General features: G+C 41.0%; 1 protein-coding gene across 1 annotated transcript in view; it reads right to left on the reverse strand.

Moving 5' to 3' along the window:
• The window catches only part of LOC138661921 (sodium- and chloride-dependent neutral and basic amino acid transporter B(0+)-like), a 47,053-nt gene that overhangs the window by 25,786 nt on the left and 2,002 nt on the right, over positions 1-19,265 (reverse strand). Inside the window, exons 3-9 of the mRNA XM_069746915.1 lie at positions 19,122-19,253; positions 10,249-10,410; positions 8,713-8,833; positions 6,616-6,748; positions 5,826-5,966; positions 2,535-2,763; positions 1,402-1,527 (exon numbers count right to left, since the gene is read on the reverse strand). Of these exons, the coding sequence (XP_069603016.1) occupies positions 1,402-1,527; positions 2,535-2,763; positions 5,826-5,966; positions 6,616-6,748; positions 8,713-8,833; positions 10,249-10,410; positions 19,122-19,253 (1,044 nt within the window). The remainder of the gene's footprint in view (positions 1-1,401; positions 1,528-2,534; positions 2,764-5,825; positions 5,967-6,615; positions 6,749-8,712; positions 8,834-10,248; positions 10,411-19,121; positions 19,254-19,265) is intronic.

The raw sequence follows: 19,265 nt of genomic DNA on the forward strand, positions 1-19,265 counted from the left end.
ATGCATAGCTGCCAGTGGCACTGGGTCACTAGTGTTTATTGATGATGTGACACAGGACAGAAGCAGCCGAATGAATTCTGAGGTATTCAGAGCCATACTGTGCTGAGATCCAGCCAAATGCAGCCAAACTGATTGATCGTCGTTTCATACTACAGATGGACAATGACCCAAAACATAAAGCCAAAGCAACCCAGGAATTTATTAAAGCAAAGAAATTGAATATTCTTGAATGGCCAAGTCAGTCACCTGATCACAACCCAATTGAGCAGCATTTCACTTGTTAAAGACTAAATCAGACAGAAAGGCCCACAAACAAATAGCAACTGAAAACCACTGCAGTGAAGGCCTGGCAGAGCATCAAAAAGGAGGAAACACTGCGTCTGGTGATATCCATGAGTTCAAGACTTCAGGCAGTCATTGCTAACAAAGGGTTGTCAACCAAGTACTAGAAATGAACATTTTATTTAAAATTATTTAATCTGTCCAATTACTTTTGGTCCCTTTAAAAACAGGGTGGCACATGTTAAGGAGCTGAAACTCCTAAACCCTTCATCCAATTTTAATGTGGATACCCTCAAATGAAAGCTGAAAGTCGGAACTTCAACTGCATCTGAATTGTTTTGTTTAAAATTCATTGTGGTAATGTCTATAACCAAAATTAGTAAAATGTTGCCTCTGTCCAAATATATATGGACCTAACTGTATTATCACACTCTATGATCACAGACTCTGATCAGAGTGTGATTTGCATAGTGATCCCGATTCTCTTGGATGAGAGAATCTACAGCCGTCTTCTCCTGCCCAATCACTTTGGGATTCTTAGTTACACGCTTACTTAGTTTTAGCTGTTAGGTACCAGTGACCTGGACTCTGGTCCAGAATCCCGAGAATCAATCCGCTTATCTCTAATCTTGATTAATTTGAATGACAAGTAATGATTATTTATTTCATTTTTTAATGATCCATACCCAAACGTTGTAAAGTGGGTTTCAGCTTTGATCAAAGTCCAATATGGACCGAAACATTGGCAATTCTGCTTTTTTTAAAGCACCATATGACAATAACTCCATAAAACTATCAATCCTTAATTTTACCTGCAGCTCTGGATTGTCATGGTTTTTCTTTGAACCGTGCAACTTTTTTGGCATGGTAATACAATTCCTAATGTAAGATAAGAGCCTGAGACCAATGTGCCAAATCGCTGGTGCCAAAATCTCCGACCAACTACAGTTGGCGAAGAACATTGCCATTGATGATACCATGAAGCCTGACTGTAGCCATTGACTGTCCCATTGTTACAAATTGCCAAGCACAGAGTCAGTCATCAATGAAATAACCAAACTTTGTGGCCAAGCCATCTACACCCTGAGTACCAAAAGTTAGTTTTCCAATTCAGCTTACCTATCGTAGCAAACTGTGAATCAAGTCCTAATGTGAAGAGCATACAGAAGAACAAAATAGACCATAGCGGAGATATTGGTAACTTTGTCAGTGCATCTGGATAGGCAATAAATGCCAAGCCGAATCCTACAAAGAAAGTTTTCCTGGTTAGTTGGATTAAAATTACATTGATTATCAATATACACTATTTACACAGGTAGAAAAATTGGAGAAATACTTTGCATTGGCACCCAATGATTTATACTGGTGCTTCCTGTTATAGAAACTGGCTGTTATAGAGTTGTCCGGTGCTATGGGTGGTTTACCGTTGCATTGGTTTGGACCAATATTAAACTGGTAAGTCCATTTATTACTCATGATAGAATGAATACAGATCTTACTAAGTTTTTGTGGATCGTGAAACCTAGGAAGTTTTTTTCTAGGGGTAAGGAAAGAGCTTTAGAGTTTGTCTAAACTTTGTCAACCCAAAGACAAATTTTTCGACATTCCAACTTGAACCTTGTCCATCCCATCATCTTATCACATATGCATGGTTTAACATAAGAAAGCAAGAATTTCTCTAATTTTGTATGTCACTTGATGGGTTACTCCAACATGTTACGCCAAGCTGTTTGGAACCGTAATACGAGCCTATAGATGTGTGCTCTATTGGGAGAGGGTTATAAGTAGTGATGAGCGAACATACTCGTTACTCGAGATTTCTCGAGCATGTACAGGGGTCCTCCGAGTATTTTTTAGTGTTCTGAGATTTAGTTTTTCTTGCCACAGCTGAATGATTTACATCTGTTAGTCAGCATAAGTATATGTGGGGGTTGCCTGGTTGCTAGGGAATCCCCATATCTACTTATGCTGGCTAACAGATGTAAATCATTCAGCTACGGCATGAAAAACTAAATCTCCGAGCACTAAAAAATACTCGGAGGACTCCCGAACATGCTCAAGAAATCTCGAATAACGAGTATATTCTCTCATCACTAGTAATAAGCTATTACAAGATACGGTAACTCTAATCCATCATGAGACCCCAATACACATCCAATGGGTTCATCTGACGTTAATCTATGTGTGTGGCCAGATGAAGACATCTAGTGCTCGAAGTTTGGTGCTCATTTCAATCCCTAAACATCTGTTACCTTCAGCAACTACTTCTGAGACTTTTTTCCCAGACTTAAAAGCCATGTGTCCTAAGATGGAGAAGATAGAGAACCCCGCGAGAATGCTGGTCAGACAATTCACTACGCAGACAAATATGGAATCCCAGTAGCTGTTATTGCGGAACTTATTGTAGGAAGAAAGAGCGATCAGTCCTCCCCAGGCCGTTGAAAGGGAATAAAATATTTGAGTAGCGGCATCACTCCAGACCTGGAAAAGTAAAGTACAAAAAGTAGTAAAATTTGACATGGATGCATTGCTAACATCAGTACAGTGCAATCATGCAGCAGTACATTAAAATATTTTGTGATGGCTCTCCAATTGCCTACAGGTAAAACAATATTTTTGCTTTCACAATCGCACATCCATAGCCATATAGTTTTTTTTTAATTTTTACATAAACTTTGCATTATGACTTGAGGTGTTGTTTTCTGTGAGCTGTGTGGTCTTTTTTACATGAGCTTTTTGTCATACATAAATGTCAGCGTTGCATTAATGTTACAAGTTATCATGAGTTAAAATAAAAAAAAAACATGTTTCTTCCTGGTTTGTGATGTTTATTTAAGAAAAGTGGATGACAAAAATATAACTTATAATTGTTTCTGTGTTTGTTGATATACAGGTGCCTCTCACAAAATTAGAATATCATCTAAAAGTTAATTTATTTCAGTTCTTCAAAACAAAAAGTGAAAATCATATTATATATAGTAGATTACAAACAGAGTGATCTCTTCCAAGTGTTTATTTCTGTTAATGTAGATGATTATGGCTTACAGCCAATGAAAACCCAAAAGTCATTATCTCAGTAAATTAGAATAATTAACAAAGAACATCTGCAAAGGCTTCATAAGCATTTTAAAAAGGTACCTTAGTCTGTTTCAGTAGCTCCACAATCATGGGGAAGACTGCTGAGTTGACGGATGTCCAGAAGGCAGTCATTGACACAATCCACAAGGAGGGTAAGCCACAAAAGGTAATTGCTAAAGAAACTGGCTGTTCACAGAGTGCTGTATCCAAGCATGTTAATAGAATGTTGAGTGGAAGGAAAAGGCGTGGTAGAAAAAGATGCACAGGCAACCGGGACAACAGCAGCCTTGTAAAGATTGGCCTTTTCTTAACATTCAAAAATTTGGGGGAGATTCACAAGGAGTGGACTGCTGCTGGAGTCATTGCTTCAAGAACCACCACACACAGACGTATGCAGGACATGGGCTACAAGTTTCGCATTCCTTGTGTCAAGCCTCTCATGACCACTAGACAATGCCAGAAGCGTCTTACCTGAGCCAAGGAGAAAAAGAACTGGACTGTTGCTCAGTGGTCCAAGGTGGTGTTTTCAGATGATAGTAAATTTTGCATTTGATTTGGAAATCATGGTCTCAGAGTCTGGAGGAAGAGTGGAGAGGCCACAATCCAAGCTGCTTGAGGTCTAATGTGAAGTTTCCACAATCAGTGATGGTTTGGGGAGCCATGTCATCTGCTGGTTTAGGTACACTGTGTTCTATCAAGAGCAAAGTCAGCGCGACCATCTACCAGGAAATTTTAGAGCACTTCATACTTCCCTCTGATGACAAGCTTTTTGGAGATGTAAATGTAATTCTCCAGCAGGACATGGCACTGTCCACACTGCCAAAAGTAACAATACGTGGTTTAAAAACAACAGTATCACTGTGCTTGATTGGCAGCAAACTCGCCTGACCTTAACCACATAGATGCTATGGGATATTGTCAAGAGGAAGATGAGAGACACCAGACTCAACAATGCAGACGAGCTGAAGGCTGCTATCAAAGCAACCTGGGCTTCCATAACACCTCAGCAGTGTGCCACAGGCTGATCGCGTCCATGCATTTACTGAACATACATTTCAGTAGGACAATGTTTCGGATTTTAAAATCATTTTTCAAGCTGGTGTTATAAAGTATTCTAATTTACTAAGAAAATGACTTTTGGGTTTCATTGTTTTTAAGCCATAAACATCAATAATCACAGAAATGAACACTTGAAATAGATCACTCTGTTTGTAATGAGTCTATATAATATAGGAATTTCACTTTTTGCATTGAATAACTAAAATCAATTAACGTTTTGATGATATTCTAATTTTGTGAGAAGCACCTGTATTTTACTAACTTTAAGAAGAAGAAAAAATATCTCACTCTTACTTTTCAGCTTTCTCAGCTTTTTTATACCCATAATTTACAGGCATATAGAGATGTCATTTTATATTTTATAGAGATTTATCTCTATGTATCAGTTCATTATTCCTAAAAAGAAGATGAAAACTATTTAGATCTTTAGACAGAGAATCGTCTCCTACACATAAAACTATAGCCTGTTGCTCACTTCTAAAGTTTTAACCTTCCAATTTACAGTAATGAGTCTGAATCCCTGCTGACAACAGATACAAGAATATTAATTCTTTAAGAGCAGTTTAGCAAATTCAGATACAATGATGAATTCAGATCCTCGGAGTCTGCAAAGAAAAATGTTGAATACAGGATGGGTAGTCTGATTGATATGAGTCTGGCGTTGGCTCATGTCAGCACTGATAGGCCACCGACCGTTGCAGATGATCCAGCTGCTCCCCACATCCCATACGCTATCCAGAGCAGAGTTCTCTACAGTGATCACTTGTCTTAATCTCATGGCTCCTTCATCTAGTGGATCTAGCTATGGCATTCTCTTGCTTCAGGGTCTGTAGGTGTCAATTATTTGAGCCTTTTACAGTATGCGATTTAACTCCTTCATGGAAAATGGACTTGCAGTGAGTGACAGCGAATGTTTAGGCCTTTTCAAGAAGCATGCCAGTGGGTTAAGTCAGTGGATTGACAATGGAGTCCAAGCTACTACGTCTGTATGGAATAGTGATAAATAGTGAGATGGGTCATGAAATCTGGATGCCCTCTGAAGGGCCACTTGTGAGAGAGAAAACTCAGAAACTGATGAGAACCCAGAGGTTTGTTAGCCCTGAACAAGCACTGTATCAAACCTAAATAAGTTTGGCATTGTACAAAGGACTGGTTGTCCCTTCAGCCTTGGCAATGGCCAAAGCAAGACTCTAAAACTGACCAGAGTTTGTAGTAAGTGAATAAAGTATCGGGCTGATTTGTGTCACTATGAGGAAAAGCCACTGCAATCCACACATTGACCACTGGTGTTCAGCTGATTCAATAGTGGCTTCCTTTAAAATACATTTTGCCCAGCCTAATATTAGCCAAAAATAAATTTGAAAAAAAAAATTAACAAAGTGTGAGGTTTAATGGAAAATACTTACTTCACCACTACTAAGCTTGCTGATGTCTGACTTTTGCCCAATATAATATTCAATTCCATCCTTTGCCCCTTCCAGTGTAACCCCTCTGATAAGGAGGATAATTAGGACGACATAGGGAAACAGGGCTGTGAAGTACACCACCTAATTTTAGGAGTGAAGAATTAAATCATAATTGGACTTTCAGAAAACGTTTGACAGGTTTTCAAAGCTATGGGTCAAGACTGACGGCTGCGGGTCAAGGATAAGCGTTAAGACCTCCGCCCATTTACAGTCCAAGAAGAGAGAAGTGCGTGACTGAACACTATTACTCTGTCATTTTAGTAAATGGTGGAGGTCCCAGCAACAGGGTTGCCATCCATCATAAAATTCCAAGACAGTCTGAAAAATAAATCACTTTTTTGCCCTATTTGTAGAAAGAAAAAAAAAAGCTGTCCGTGATTTTTTTGAAGCTGAAGAAAATTATAAAGATTTTTGTAACTGTGATTATCATCATTTTTCAGTTTACAGTGAATGCAGCTGATGTCTCATATCATAATTTTGGGCTGTAGACATGGATCACTTATAAACATAATGATTTATTATGGTTTTCCAATGTGTCTGTCAAAAAAAAAGGTCTGTTCGTGATTTGGTAAACTGTCCAGAAAAAAAAAAATTAAAAAGTTAAGTTGGCAACCCTGCCCAGCAGTTGGATGCCAAGTGCGAACCAATCAAAAATTCTGAGATGTCACTAAGTCATGTCCAAAGTTTTTCATAGTTATACAATGATGAAGAATTAGTAAGATTATTGCACCTTTCCAGAAGACTGTATGCCTTTAGATAACGAAGCAACTGTTATAATCCATGCCAACAGTAGACAAAGAGCTAGATACCAAACCACATGCCCTGTCTCGTCAAGGCTACTAGACTGTTGCAGAGCCACTTTTCTGAAAATAAAACAAAGCTCAGATTAGCAATTTATTAAAGATTTGGCTAAATACTCAAAGATTTGAGTTTATGCAGTGTCTTCCTGACCAATGGCATAACTAGAGTCCGATGGGACCTGGTGCAAAATTTGGATGTGAACGCCCACCTGCATATTGGCTCCTGTACTGGTCCAAATCCTATGAAGACATACATGTTTGTCTTCTCATGTAGCAATGTCCCCCTTTATGTAATAATATCCCCCATCATGGCCCCTTCTTGTAATAAGGTTCCCCATCCTATGCCCCTTTTTGCAATAATAGCCCCCATCATGGCCCCTTACTGTAATAATGTCCACCATCTTGGGCCCCTTCAAGGAATAATGTCCTATATCATGGGCCCCTTCCTAGTATAATGTCCCCTTATCAGTAATATTTTTTTCCCATCCTGGTATAATTTTTCTCATCATGAACCCCTACTAGCAATATATTATCAGGAACACCACACTGCACTTGCTCACTGAGCCAGTGCACGTGTCCTGAGTAAGACAGACTGTACTCAGAGATACCTGTGGAGTGGGGCAAAGGAAGGAAGCAGGAGCAGAGGGAGATTGCTTCAGGTCACATAGGACCTGAAGCACCTGACTGCTGGGGGCATGGACTAAGCTCCGAGAGCCAGGAGCAGAAGGAAAACTCCAAGAAGGGTAACTACAGGACAAAGTTACCAAGGGATTAGACAGAATGGATAGTCAGGATGTAGCCAAGGGGACATACACAGAGAGGGCAGTGCAGTACAAGAGAAGCAGGCAGAGGGTAGTCAGGACGTAGCCAAGGGGTCAGAAAACCAGAACGGGCAAATACACAGTACCAAGACAGTAGACAAACTCACAACAAAGAGACGGACCGGGTCAAAACCACACAAGCAACAGGATATCAGGCACAAGGCACAGGCATGCAAGAGGTCAACCAACTCAGCCGAGGGCAGGAGTATAACTGACAGCAGACCTAGATCAATTGACAACTAAATAGCCGCCCTCTGCCAGAGAGAGGCTGAAACAATTAACCCCTGTCTAACCAGGACGGGACAAAGACAAAACCCCGTCCTGGATCATGACATATATATTCCCCATCCTGGTAAAATATCCTCCATTCTGGGCCCTTTCCAGTAATAATGTCCCTGTTCTGTGGATCTTCTCCAACAAATCTAAAAACAAAAATTCTCCTCACTTTCCCCACTCCCACAAAGTGCAATGCCCTCTTCTATAGTCTGTGCAGAAGCTGGTAGCTGACTTCAGCGTGCAAGCGACGGGCAGCACACGATGCCCCTACCATGCCTTGCCAGTGACTTGGACGCCGTCAGCTTCCTGACTCTGCCTGGCAGCGTTTATTGCAGTGAAGTGCAAGGAGCCAGTGGATCTCTGTGCCGCGATACATTTCAGCTGAATCTGGATCCTCGGATGCACATTCAGCTGAAATAGCCACTGGCGTCGGCGGGCCCACTTCGCGCACGTTCCCGATTGACGTCAAACTCTCTGTGTCCGCGATCATAACGCCTCTGGTTCTACCTCTTAAATGGATCTTTAGCTAAGAGCATTGCGGAAGGTTATGACTTTTAGGTGTATTTACACTGACCAGTAATGGTGCAATGGAGAGCGAAGAGAAAAAAACCTTAGTATGTTTTTGCTGGTTTTAATGCAATTGATTTGACTTCAAAATCATTGGTGCTTATGTGCACGGCAGACAAATAAGCCCTTGCCGATTTATGTAAATCTGTAGAGTGTCATACAATTACACTGTGACAAAACCACGTACGAGTACTTTTGGATGGAGCTTTTCTGCAGCATATAAATATACAGTATATGCATCATTATTGCAGTTGTAAAACTTTTGGAGTTTTGGCATGGTGTGGTACCCTGATGGCTCGCTGATGCCCCATTACCACCCTGTGTGAATGCATCCTCCTAATACATTTGTACTTCCATACTTACTCCCAGTATTGTTTGCTTGGAAGTTCAGTATCGTTGTCAGCATTGCAGGTGAGGTTATTGGCCTTCGCCCACGTCTCATTCATTGTGACTGTAGCATTGTCCAATGTCACATTGCATAAACCTAGAACAAAAATGAAAATTAGGGAAGGATCCATGGGGAGCGGATTATCTGGGAATTCAGATGTATCACAGTAGAAGCCTTATGGATGAGATATCACGAATTGCAATGCATTGTAAATTGGGAAACGCCTGACAAATCTGCTGTATTTCCTCAACAAAATTCGCAATAAAATATGCACAATTTGTTGCAGACTTTGCCGCTTTGGATTGAGAGCAGATTTTTTTTTGCAGATATTTCCCGCTGGATTCGTCCTGTCTGGATGTATTAATGTATAATATAATTCCTGGTCATTTTCTGTTAGTATAATGCATCTGTTCATCTCAAAAGACTCTCCGAAAAAATGCCTCCATGTCGCGACTCCCCACAACAAACAAAGTTGCACTTTTTATTGCTATAGCATGTACATATGAAATATAAAAAAATCTGAATAGAATTATTGCTCTAGATAATAAGAAAAAATGGAGAAACTTAACATTTGCCCAATTCATACAAACCCAGCAGCCAATGACAAGGTGATCTCCAGTTTGCTGAGAACCTATCTAATGTGATTCCTCTCATGCATTTATTGGTAGTTAGTTACCTCCCTGCTGCAATTAAAACCGCCACAGGCTGGAGTGCAGAGTGCTCGGTCAGAAAAATAATAGATCAATAACAAAAAATGGACTGTCACTTACAAACATAAAAACTGGTGTGTACTGGTTCAAACTAAGAGTAACCTTAGTTTGCACCTGTACACACCAGTTTTTATGTTTGGAAGTGACAGTCCGTTTTTTTGTTATTTACATACCAACTCCCCACAACATCACCCTCCAATGCCATAACAAGCCCACAGAAAATATGCCCAAAGAGAAACTAAACTTTATTTTTTTTTTTTATTATTTTGTCTATTAAGTTACAAAACTTTGCAAGTCACTTTATTGGTGAATTTGTTTTTATTTTCTGGACAAAAAATATTTTATGTCAGTGACTTCCAACCCCTTGCTTTTTTCTAGTCTATTTTCCTGTCTCCAGCTGCATTTATATCAGATCGTGCTCCATTGGAGTCCAGATGCTGGCAGTGATTGGTCAGCAGCACCTATCTCCTCCTCTGCGTGTTGTGCCCTTTAGAACAATCTCCTGCGGAAACTTATCCACAGGGTTAGTGGGACTGGTGCAGAGCTGACCTTTTCACTGCCATCATCGCACTCCAAAATGAGTGCAGTATATTCTGATATCACTGAAACTAACGGCAGGAATATAGACTGGGGAAAAGCCGGGTTTTGGAAGCCACGTACATACATTTTTATAGCAACGAAGACAAATCCCCTAATATTGCAAAATGTCATAACTTTCCATGTTGGATAAAATTATTAAACAAAGAAATAAAAGTCTCGTCAAATTTTTTCTATAAAAGTATAAAATGAAAATATACTGACCTGATATACCATCACGACATTTACTGTCTGCCCAGTGGAAACACTGCGACCATGGCAAGTAACTATTGAATGAGGCAAATAAATAATATAGACTGTAGGCAACAATAACATTGTAGTATATAGTTACCAGCCCTGATATGAGAACCATTGTTACGCCAATACCTGCAATGGACAAAAAATGGTGGTTCTGTTATGTATTATGAACTACAATACAGCTAGAGACCTGTATGCAATACTTGGAAAAATAAGTAGAAAAGTACATTTAAAAGTTTCTGAAGGAATCGGTTGGAGAACCAACTTTTACAGTGCAAATTTCTACCTTCAAAACAGTTAGGCAAGGTTCAGATGGCTGTATTTCACTGTCCACAATATACTTACCGATCGTGGATCTTCTAACCCGAAATTCTAGCCTCATATGTGCCTATGAGGCTGTACGTTTCGATCTGGAGAACTGCTTCGGGTCTACATAAGCACCATGTAATATAGCCATCTGAACCTGTGTTATCTGTCTTCAGTTTTATAGTGAGGGCGTTACATTTAATATTAATCCTGTTTGTGATGGTAACACTTAACTATATCTTTATAGAACGGGAAGGCAGGGTTAGTCTATTCTTAGGTATAGTGGCCAAAGTGAAAACTTTAAGACATCAAATTTTAAGATCTATTCTAATATTATTATTTATTATTATAGCGCCATTTATTCCATGGCACTTTACATGTGAGGAGGGGTACACGTAATAAAAAACAGGCACAATAATCTTAAACAATACAAGTCACGACTGGTACAGGAGGAGAAAGGACCCTGCCCACGAGGGCTCACAATCTACAAAGGATGGATGAGGATACAGTAGGTGAATATAGAATATTATAAAGAAATCTCCTCCCAAAATACATAAAAAATTAATTGAAAAAAAGATTCATTTTCTGACAATATGTTCCTTTTAAGGGAACCTGTTACCACCAGAAATGTTATATACCTGCAGATATGGTGGCAATCTAAAGGGAAATAGTGTTTAAATCTTGCCTGGCTGGCTTCCTGGAAGTGTGGCTAAAGGGAGAAAATGAAGTTAAATTCTACCTGCAGCCTCCCGCTTCCGGCCTGTGGAACATGTTCCTCCACAAAGGAATATGGTGAAGATGCACCATTGGGGATCATGGATACAAATCTTTATAACATGAAGTTAAAGCAAAAACATTTTTTTCTTTAATTTTCCTATAGTGGTATCACTAATGCACTTACCAGGCGCCATCTTCTTTTGTTCTCGGCGCCGCTTTGGTTATCTTGTGCTAGTTGTGACTTGCTGGACTGCTCCAGTTTGGCTGGAAGAGCCGGAGGTCACTTGTTAATGTAAGGGCAGAGTCAGATGAGCGTATTTTCTCTCATCTGAGAGAATTGAGCATATTATGCATATAACACGGTGATGAAACTCTGATCAATGTTTGATGAGAGTGTCAGGATAGTGTGAACTCATTCTTTTGGCTGAGGAGACGATGGAAGGAAAAATGTCTCCAGCTTCTCTGTTCTGTCAGTTCATGGAAATCAGACTGCAATCAGATGTTATCCGAATGCAGTCCAATGGGTTCCACAGACTCTTTGACTTGCATGGCGAATCTAAACATTGTAAATTTGGGCTTGCAGTGATTGTTTCCTCAGAGTGGCTTGGTTTGAGGAAAAAAAATCAGTGATGCTGAGGCCGAGTCACTTTTCAAGGACAATCCTTGAGTCAGGGAAGTCAAGGAGTCTGAGGTCAAGAGCCAGATGAGTACATCATAAACAGAGGTGAGAAACAAAGGTATAGTCAGGTCACAGTCCTGGGTCAGAATTCAAAGGTCAGAGTGCATAAAGTTAAATGGGGTAAAACAAATAGGTAATCAAAAGGCAAATCCTACGGCCGGCAACAAAGATCAGAATATCAGAGTATAGAGCACAGATAAAACACACCACTGAGCTGAAAGCTATGACTGACAATAGTCCCTGGATAGCCAGCCAGCTAAATGGCCAAGTAATTGCACTGAAAAGGCGATACATGGAGGATTTCCAGCAGGTCCGGCCTAATAGGGCTGCAAGGAAATTTGATCCACAAAACCTAAAGTCCAGCATGCCTCTGCATACTATAGAACAGCCGAGCTGTCACTCACAATGCTGACAGTCCTGCATGCCCATGCAATCCATAGGACGGCAGAGCTGTTGTCAAAATTCCACCACTCATGGTGTCTTATGGGCACTATGAATGACCGCTCTGCCACACTATGCGATTGAGGGCTTGCTGAGCTGTCAGGATTGTGAGTGACAGCTCTACCACCCAATCTGATGCAGAGATATGAGTAGAGTTAATGACAGCTCAATCATTCTATTGGGCTGGGTCTGTGGGAGTGCTCAAGGTTTCATCTCTTCTGGATGATAACGTGGCTATATAGCACTCTCACAATTGTCTCAAATACTATTTTTTCCAGGTGTATGGAGCCACGCCATTGGTTGCTTGTTAATTAATGGGTTTGGCCTAAGGGTATATAATGGTGGTTGTATTGTCTTTTCACTATGCTTGAAAAAGGTCCACGGACCGAAACGTTGCAGATGGCAGAATAAATACGGGAGCTGTTTTTTTCACAATTGCTGTGGTGCTGTCCTTCTCTTCATGCGCTTCTGGATTGACCTACTGGGATGGATCCCCTGGTGAGGACGTGCACTCTGCTGTCCATAGAGACATTGCCATTATAGGGTGCGGCTTTACAATTAATATTTGATAGTTACATTGAGAACATGTGACCGTTACCTTTGACTTCCAGTCAATCAGGAAATGCAGTCACAAGAAGGTGGAGCGGGACTGGAGCGGAACCCGTGGCTGGTAAGTATATTAGTAGGAGCAGGGAACAAACACTAGGGGCACCACTCCAGCGCTGAAGTAAAAAAAAACCTGGAGTGGTGATTTAAAGTAAGTAAAGTAACAGGTCTTACATTCAGTAGTAATAGAATTTACCACAGTCTAGTGCTTTATTTCTATTATTTTTTTCAGAATATCTGGAGTTTTCCTACAGTAAAATATGAGCTTAAAAAGCTTTGTGTAAAAATAATAAATAAAAAAAAATTATGTATTTTATATACACACACATGCCCCCATTGGAGGAAGCCTGCTTTGGAGAAACAGCACTGTCGGGGTGGTAGCTGCCGTGAATCAAGCCGGGTACACAATGATTGCCTTGCCGTGCCCTGTTGGTCTGTAGGCACTTGCCCTTAGAATTTTGCTAACAGCACAGCACGTTGCACTTTATCTTCAGCTTATATTGACCAAACACTGAGACTGCTCAGACACACCTGTCACTTTGACGATATTCAAGATAGGTTCTTTCAATGCTGCTAAGTCCCCGGTTTTTCTGCTAATTTGTACCTTGCTACCTCATTCTAATCCTTGTTTTTAAATTTTTCAATGTAAATCTTTTAAAATAATTACAATAAAACAATAAAATATTTTATTTTATGAATATTCATGTCTATACCCCACTATCCCTCTAAAACTGTTGTTTGGGATTTTTGTTTGAGCGCATATACTGTGTATATATATATATATATATATATATATATACCAGATGGTGGCCCGATTCTAACGCATCGGGTATTCTAGAATATGCATGTCCACATAGTGTATTGCCCAGCCACATAGTATATTGCTCAGCCACGTAGTATATTGCCCAGTCATGTAGTATATTGCCCAGCCACGTGGTATATTCCCCAGTCACGTAGTATATTGCCCAGTCACGTAGTATATTGCCCAGTCATGTAGTATATTGCCCAGCCACGTAGTATACATAACAGAGCCACGTGGTATATTCCCCAGTCACGTAGTATATTGCCCAGTGACGTAGTATATTGCCCAGTCAGGTAGTATATTGCCCAGTCACGTAGTATACATAACAGAGCCACATAGTATATTGCCCAGCCACGTAGTATATTGCCCAGCCACGTAGTATATTGCCCAGTCACATAGTATATTGCCCAGCCACGTAGTATATTGCCCAGCCATGTAATATATTGCCCAGCCACGTATTATATTGCCCAGCCACATAGCATATTATCCAGTCATGTATTATATTGCCCAGTCACGTAGTATATTGCCCAGTCACGTAGTATATTGCCCAGTGACGTAGCATATTGGCCAGCCATGTAGTATATTGCCCAGCCATGTAGCATATTGCCCAGTCACGTAGTATATTGCCCAGCCAGGTAGTATATTGCCCAGTCACGTAGTATATTGCCCAGTGACATAGTATATTGCCCAGCCATGTAGTATATTGCCCAGCCACGTATGTAACAGGTTTTAAAAGACTTAAAATAAAAAATAAACATATACTCACCTTCCGAGGGGCCCTTGAAGTCCTGGCACCTGTGTGCAGTGCAAGCGGCAGCTTCCGGTCCCAGGGTTGGTATGAGCGCAGGACCTGTGATAACGTCGCAGTCACATGACCGTGACATCATAGAAGGTCCTTTTTGCATAGCATCCTTCGCACCGGAGCCTGCCGCTTGCACTGCCGAGGACACCGCGCACGTCGGAAGGTGAGAATAACGATTTTTTTTATTATTATGATTTGTAACATTAGATCTTTTTACTATTAATGCTGCATACGCATCATCAATAGTAAAAACTTGGTCACACAGGGTTAACAGCTGCGTTAATGGAGTGCGTTACACCGCGGCATAACGCTGTCCGTTACCGCTGGCATTAACACTGTGTGAGCGGTGACTGGAGGGGAGTATGGAGCGGGCACTGACTGCGGGGACTATGGAGCGGGCGCCGGGCACTGACTGCAGGGGAGTAGGGAGGGACTAATCGGACTGTGGCCATCGCTGATTGTTCGCGGCAGCCATGACAGGCAGCTGGCGAGACCAATAAGCGACTTGGAGTTCCATGACAGACAGAGGCCGCGACCAATGAATATCCATGACAGACAGAAAGAAAGACAGACAGACAGATGGAAGTGACCCTTAGACAATTATATAGTAGATATTATCAGAATATGATCTTTATGTGAAAAATGTCTCCAACCATAGGGCAAAAAATGTCTTAATTAATTTGTCATTTATTTCTGTTAGTTGGTAAAATACTTCCATGTCAACTGGAACGTCAATTCAATGTCACTGTATTTCAGAGAATGTGGGCAAAAATGACATAAAATACTTGCCTCTGGGTTCACTTTCGTTTGTTAGGTCTGTCCCTGCACATACTGTACATTACGACAATAATATTTCAAAATTTGTGCTTCAAAACAGTGTACAGTATGTCATGTTAAATACATTTGCGTCAAAAGTATTCTAGGAACAACCCCTTTATTGGCTAACAAGAAAAATTGTATTTGTCAGATTTTAGAGCACAGAGACCCTTCATCAGTAAAGTTATAAATGGTCCTAAGAGATGAACAAAACATTTAGGGTATGTGCACACGTCAGGATTTTTTCCTGACAAAATCCTGAGAATTCTGCCAGAAATCCACGTGCTATTTTCGCGCGGATTTCTCGCGGAATTTGCGCGTTTTTTGCACTTTTTTTGCGCATTTTTTGCGCTGATTTTTTGCGGATTTTTTGCAGATTTTTTTTTTTTTCCGGAATGACCTTTTTGATAGGAAATCCGCAAAAAATCCAGAAAAAGATAGAGCATGTCCGGATTTTTTGCGGGATGCGTTTTTTTTGCGGAAAAAAACGCTAACATCTGCACAAAAAATGCAGAATGCATTCTAAAAGATAGGATGCATAATGTTAGCGTTTTTTTTACCGGATTTATAGCGTTTTTATGGCGAAATTCCGCAAAAAAAACGCTAAAAATCCTGACGTGTGCACATACCCTTAAAGAGAATGTATCATCAGCAAATAACAAAGTGTTTATGGAACCCGTCATATGATTTATGCGATCCAAACCACAACCGGCACGAATCAGACACTGGCTGTGCGATTGAAAGGTGTCTGTTTTTTTAGAGAAAATATACTTTAAAAAGCCAGCTGGAGACTATGGCCCCGACTCAGCAAAGCAACTAGGCCTGAATTCTGTCAGAAATTGCTTAAAAAAGACGCAAAATTTTTGTGCACTGAAGAGTTACGCAAAAATGTAGCAACTTTTGGCATTTTTGGGACAGTTTCTCACAACTTTCATGACAAGCTGTGATGTTCGTTATGCCAAAAATCTTACTCCAATCCTTGACTGGAGCAACATTTGTGGCAAGGCGCATGGAGGTTCACAGCAATTGACAAATGTTCCGATTTCATTAAGAGGCATGCGTCTCGTAATGAATCAGGTATGTCTGACTTCTTCAAGCCCAATCGCCAAGACTTATTGTACGTCAACATCGCCAGTCTTGATGAATTGGAGCCTATGTGTATCAGATAACTAGTCTGACACAGATCCCAAATGGCTTAGCCCAACCTCACACGTCTTAAGGTACCGTCACATTAAGCGATGCTGCAGCGATATAGACAACGATGCCGATCGCTGCAGCGTCGCTGTGTGGTCGCTGGAGAGCTGTCACACAGACAGCTCTCCAGCGACCAACGATGCCGAAGTCCCCGGGTAACCAGGGTAAACATCGGGTTACTAAGCGCAGGGCCGCGCTTAGTAACCCGATATTTACCCTGGTTACCTAAAAAAACCAAACACTACATACTTACATTCTGGTGTCTGTCGCGTCCCTCGCAGTCAGCTTCCCGCACTGACTGTGAGCTCTGGCTGGCTGTAAAGCAGAGCACAGCGGTGATGTCACCGCTGTGCTTTACGGCCGGCGCTCACAGTCAGTGCGGGAAGCTGACTGCGAGGGACATGACAGACACCGGAATGTAAGTATGTAGCGTTTGCTTTTTTTTAGGTAACCAGGGTAAATATCGGGTTACTAAGCGCGGCCCTGCGCTTAGTAACCCGATGTTTACCCTGGTTACAAGTGAAGACATCGCTGAATCGGCGTCACACACGCCGATTCAGCGATGTCTGAGGGAGATCCGGCGATGAAATAAAGTTCTGGACTTCTAGCTCCGACCAGCGATGTCACAGCAGGATCCTGATCACTGCTGCGTGTTAAACACAACGATATCGCTATCCAGGACGCTGCAACGTCACGGATCGCTATCGTTATCGTTCTAAAGTCGCTCAGTGTGACGGTACCCTTACTCTACACACACACAAGGAGAGGCCTGTCCAGAGGAACAGAAGAGGAAGAAGTCGACCTTGGATTTAGTCCCCAGTCGGATTTTCAAAGGATATGTTCTCTGAAACGCTGTTGTATTACTAGAAAAGAGGCCGACAATGTTTCAGGAGGCATGAATGTACCATCAGGCTTCCTTTAACTAATGTTTTTCTGTTCAAAATATTTATAAATACTTTTTGGTGATTTTACTGTATATTACAAAAAATCCTGAAATCTTGCAGTTTTCACTCTGAGCATCATACCAGACTGACACTTCCCATTCTGTGCAGATCACTTTTCAATAGTCTTATTATCATCACATACAGGATTACAATTAAAGGTATGAGTTTAGATGACAAAATTTTAACCCACATGGCAAGTACCTACTATCAATTAGAAACACTATTATTGAGAAAAAAGGCATTTAAAATATACAAATCTGAGCGGTCATCTGTAGACTTTAAATGCTACAAAATCTACAAAGAGCTAAATAGATTGTAAAAAAAAAAGGAATCGAATCAGCTAAAGTACAAAATAAATGGCAGGTAGCAAAGGAAAGCAAGACAAATGACCCAAAATCTAAAGGTATTGTATAAATATCAAAAATATCTCAAGAATCCGTCATTTCCTCAACCGTCAATCCACTAAAATGCTTGTGCGTGCCCTAATCATCTCCCGCCTCGACTACTGCAACATCCTTTTCTGTGGCCTCCCTCCAAACACCCTTGCACCTCTCCAGTCCATCCTTAACTCTGCTGCCCGACTAATTCATCTCTCTCCTCTCTACTCCTCCGCTTCCCCCTCTGCAAATCTCTTCACTGGCTCCCATTCCCTCAGCATATCCGGTTCAAATTACTAATACTGACCTACAAGCCATCCACAACCTGTCTCCTCCATATATCTCTGAACTAATCTCCCGATATCTTCCCTCACGTAATCTTCGGTCCTCCCAAGACCTCCTTCTCTCCTCCACACTTATTTGCTCCTCACCCAACCACCTCCAAGACTTCTCCCGAATATCCCCCATCCTCTGGGATTCTTTGCCCCAACACGCCCGACTATCAACCACATTCAGATCCTTCAGACGGAACCTGAAAACCCACCTTTCAGGAAAGCCTACCACCTGCACTGACCCCCCTGCCTCCGAGTCCTCACCACTAATGGAGCTACCGCCTCACCAACACCGGAACTCCTGCAACCCTCAACCTACTGTCTCCTTCCCCACCATCCTGTACAATGTAAGCCCGCAAGCGCAGGGTCCTCTCTCTTCTGTATCAGTCTGTAATTGTTAGTTTGCTTACTGTAAGTGATATCTGTAATTTGTATGTAACCCCTTCTCATGTACAGCACCATGGAATCAATAGTGCTATATAAATAAATAATAATAAATAGAGGAAAAAAAACAAGCTCCGCACAGGTGGGTCCCCTCAATAATGGTAAAATAGAAGTGGACTATGCTTTCACATATAGTGGACATATATATGTGGACATAAATTTGCCCAGCATAATGAGACATCCAATAATATTTTCAACATTTTTTAAGTATTTAAAATTAAATTGATTTAATGCCTAATCCTTCACCACACCAATTTTTGCTATACATTGTTCCAAGGGAGCAGATCCATTTTGTATTTCTGTCGCCTTCATCATAATTTGCAGTAAGCTACCAAACTTTTTCCATAACCATCAACAAGAATATACTCTGATCTTCGTACCTTGAAATAGTGGCACCATCCTCCATATTGCAATAGGACCCAGACTGCCAAACTGTCCAATTGAACATTCCAAAAAGAACAGGGGTAACCCTGCGAGTGCCAGCATAATTACATATGGGATTAGGAAGGCGCCTGAAATAGAGA

This window comes from Ranitomeya imitator, chromosome 2 (genome assembly GCF_032444005.1).
Source record: "Ranitomeya imitator isolate aRanImi1 chromosome 2, aRanImi1.pri, whole genome shotgun sequence".
Lineage (NCBI taxonomy): Eukaryota > Metazoa > Chordata > Amphibia > Anura > Dendrobatidae > Ranitomeya > Ranitomeya imitator.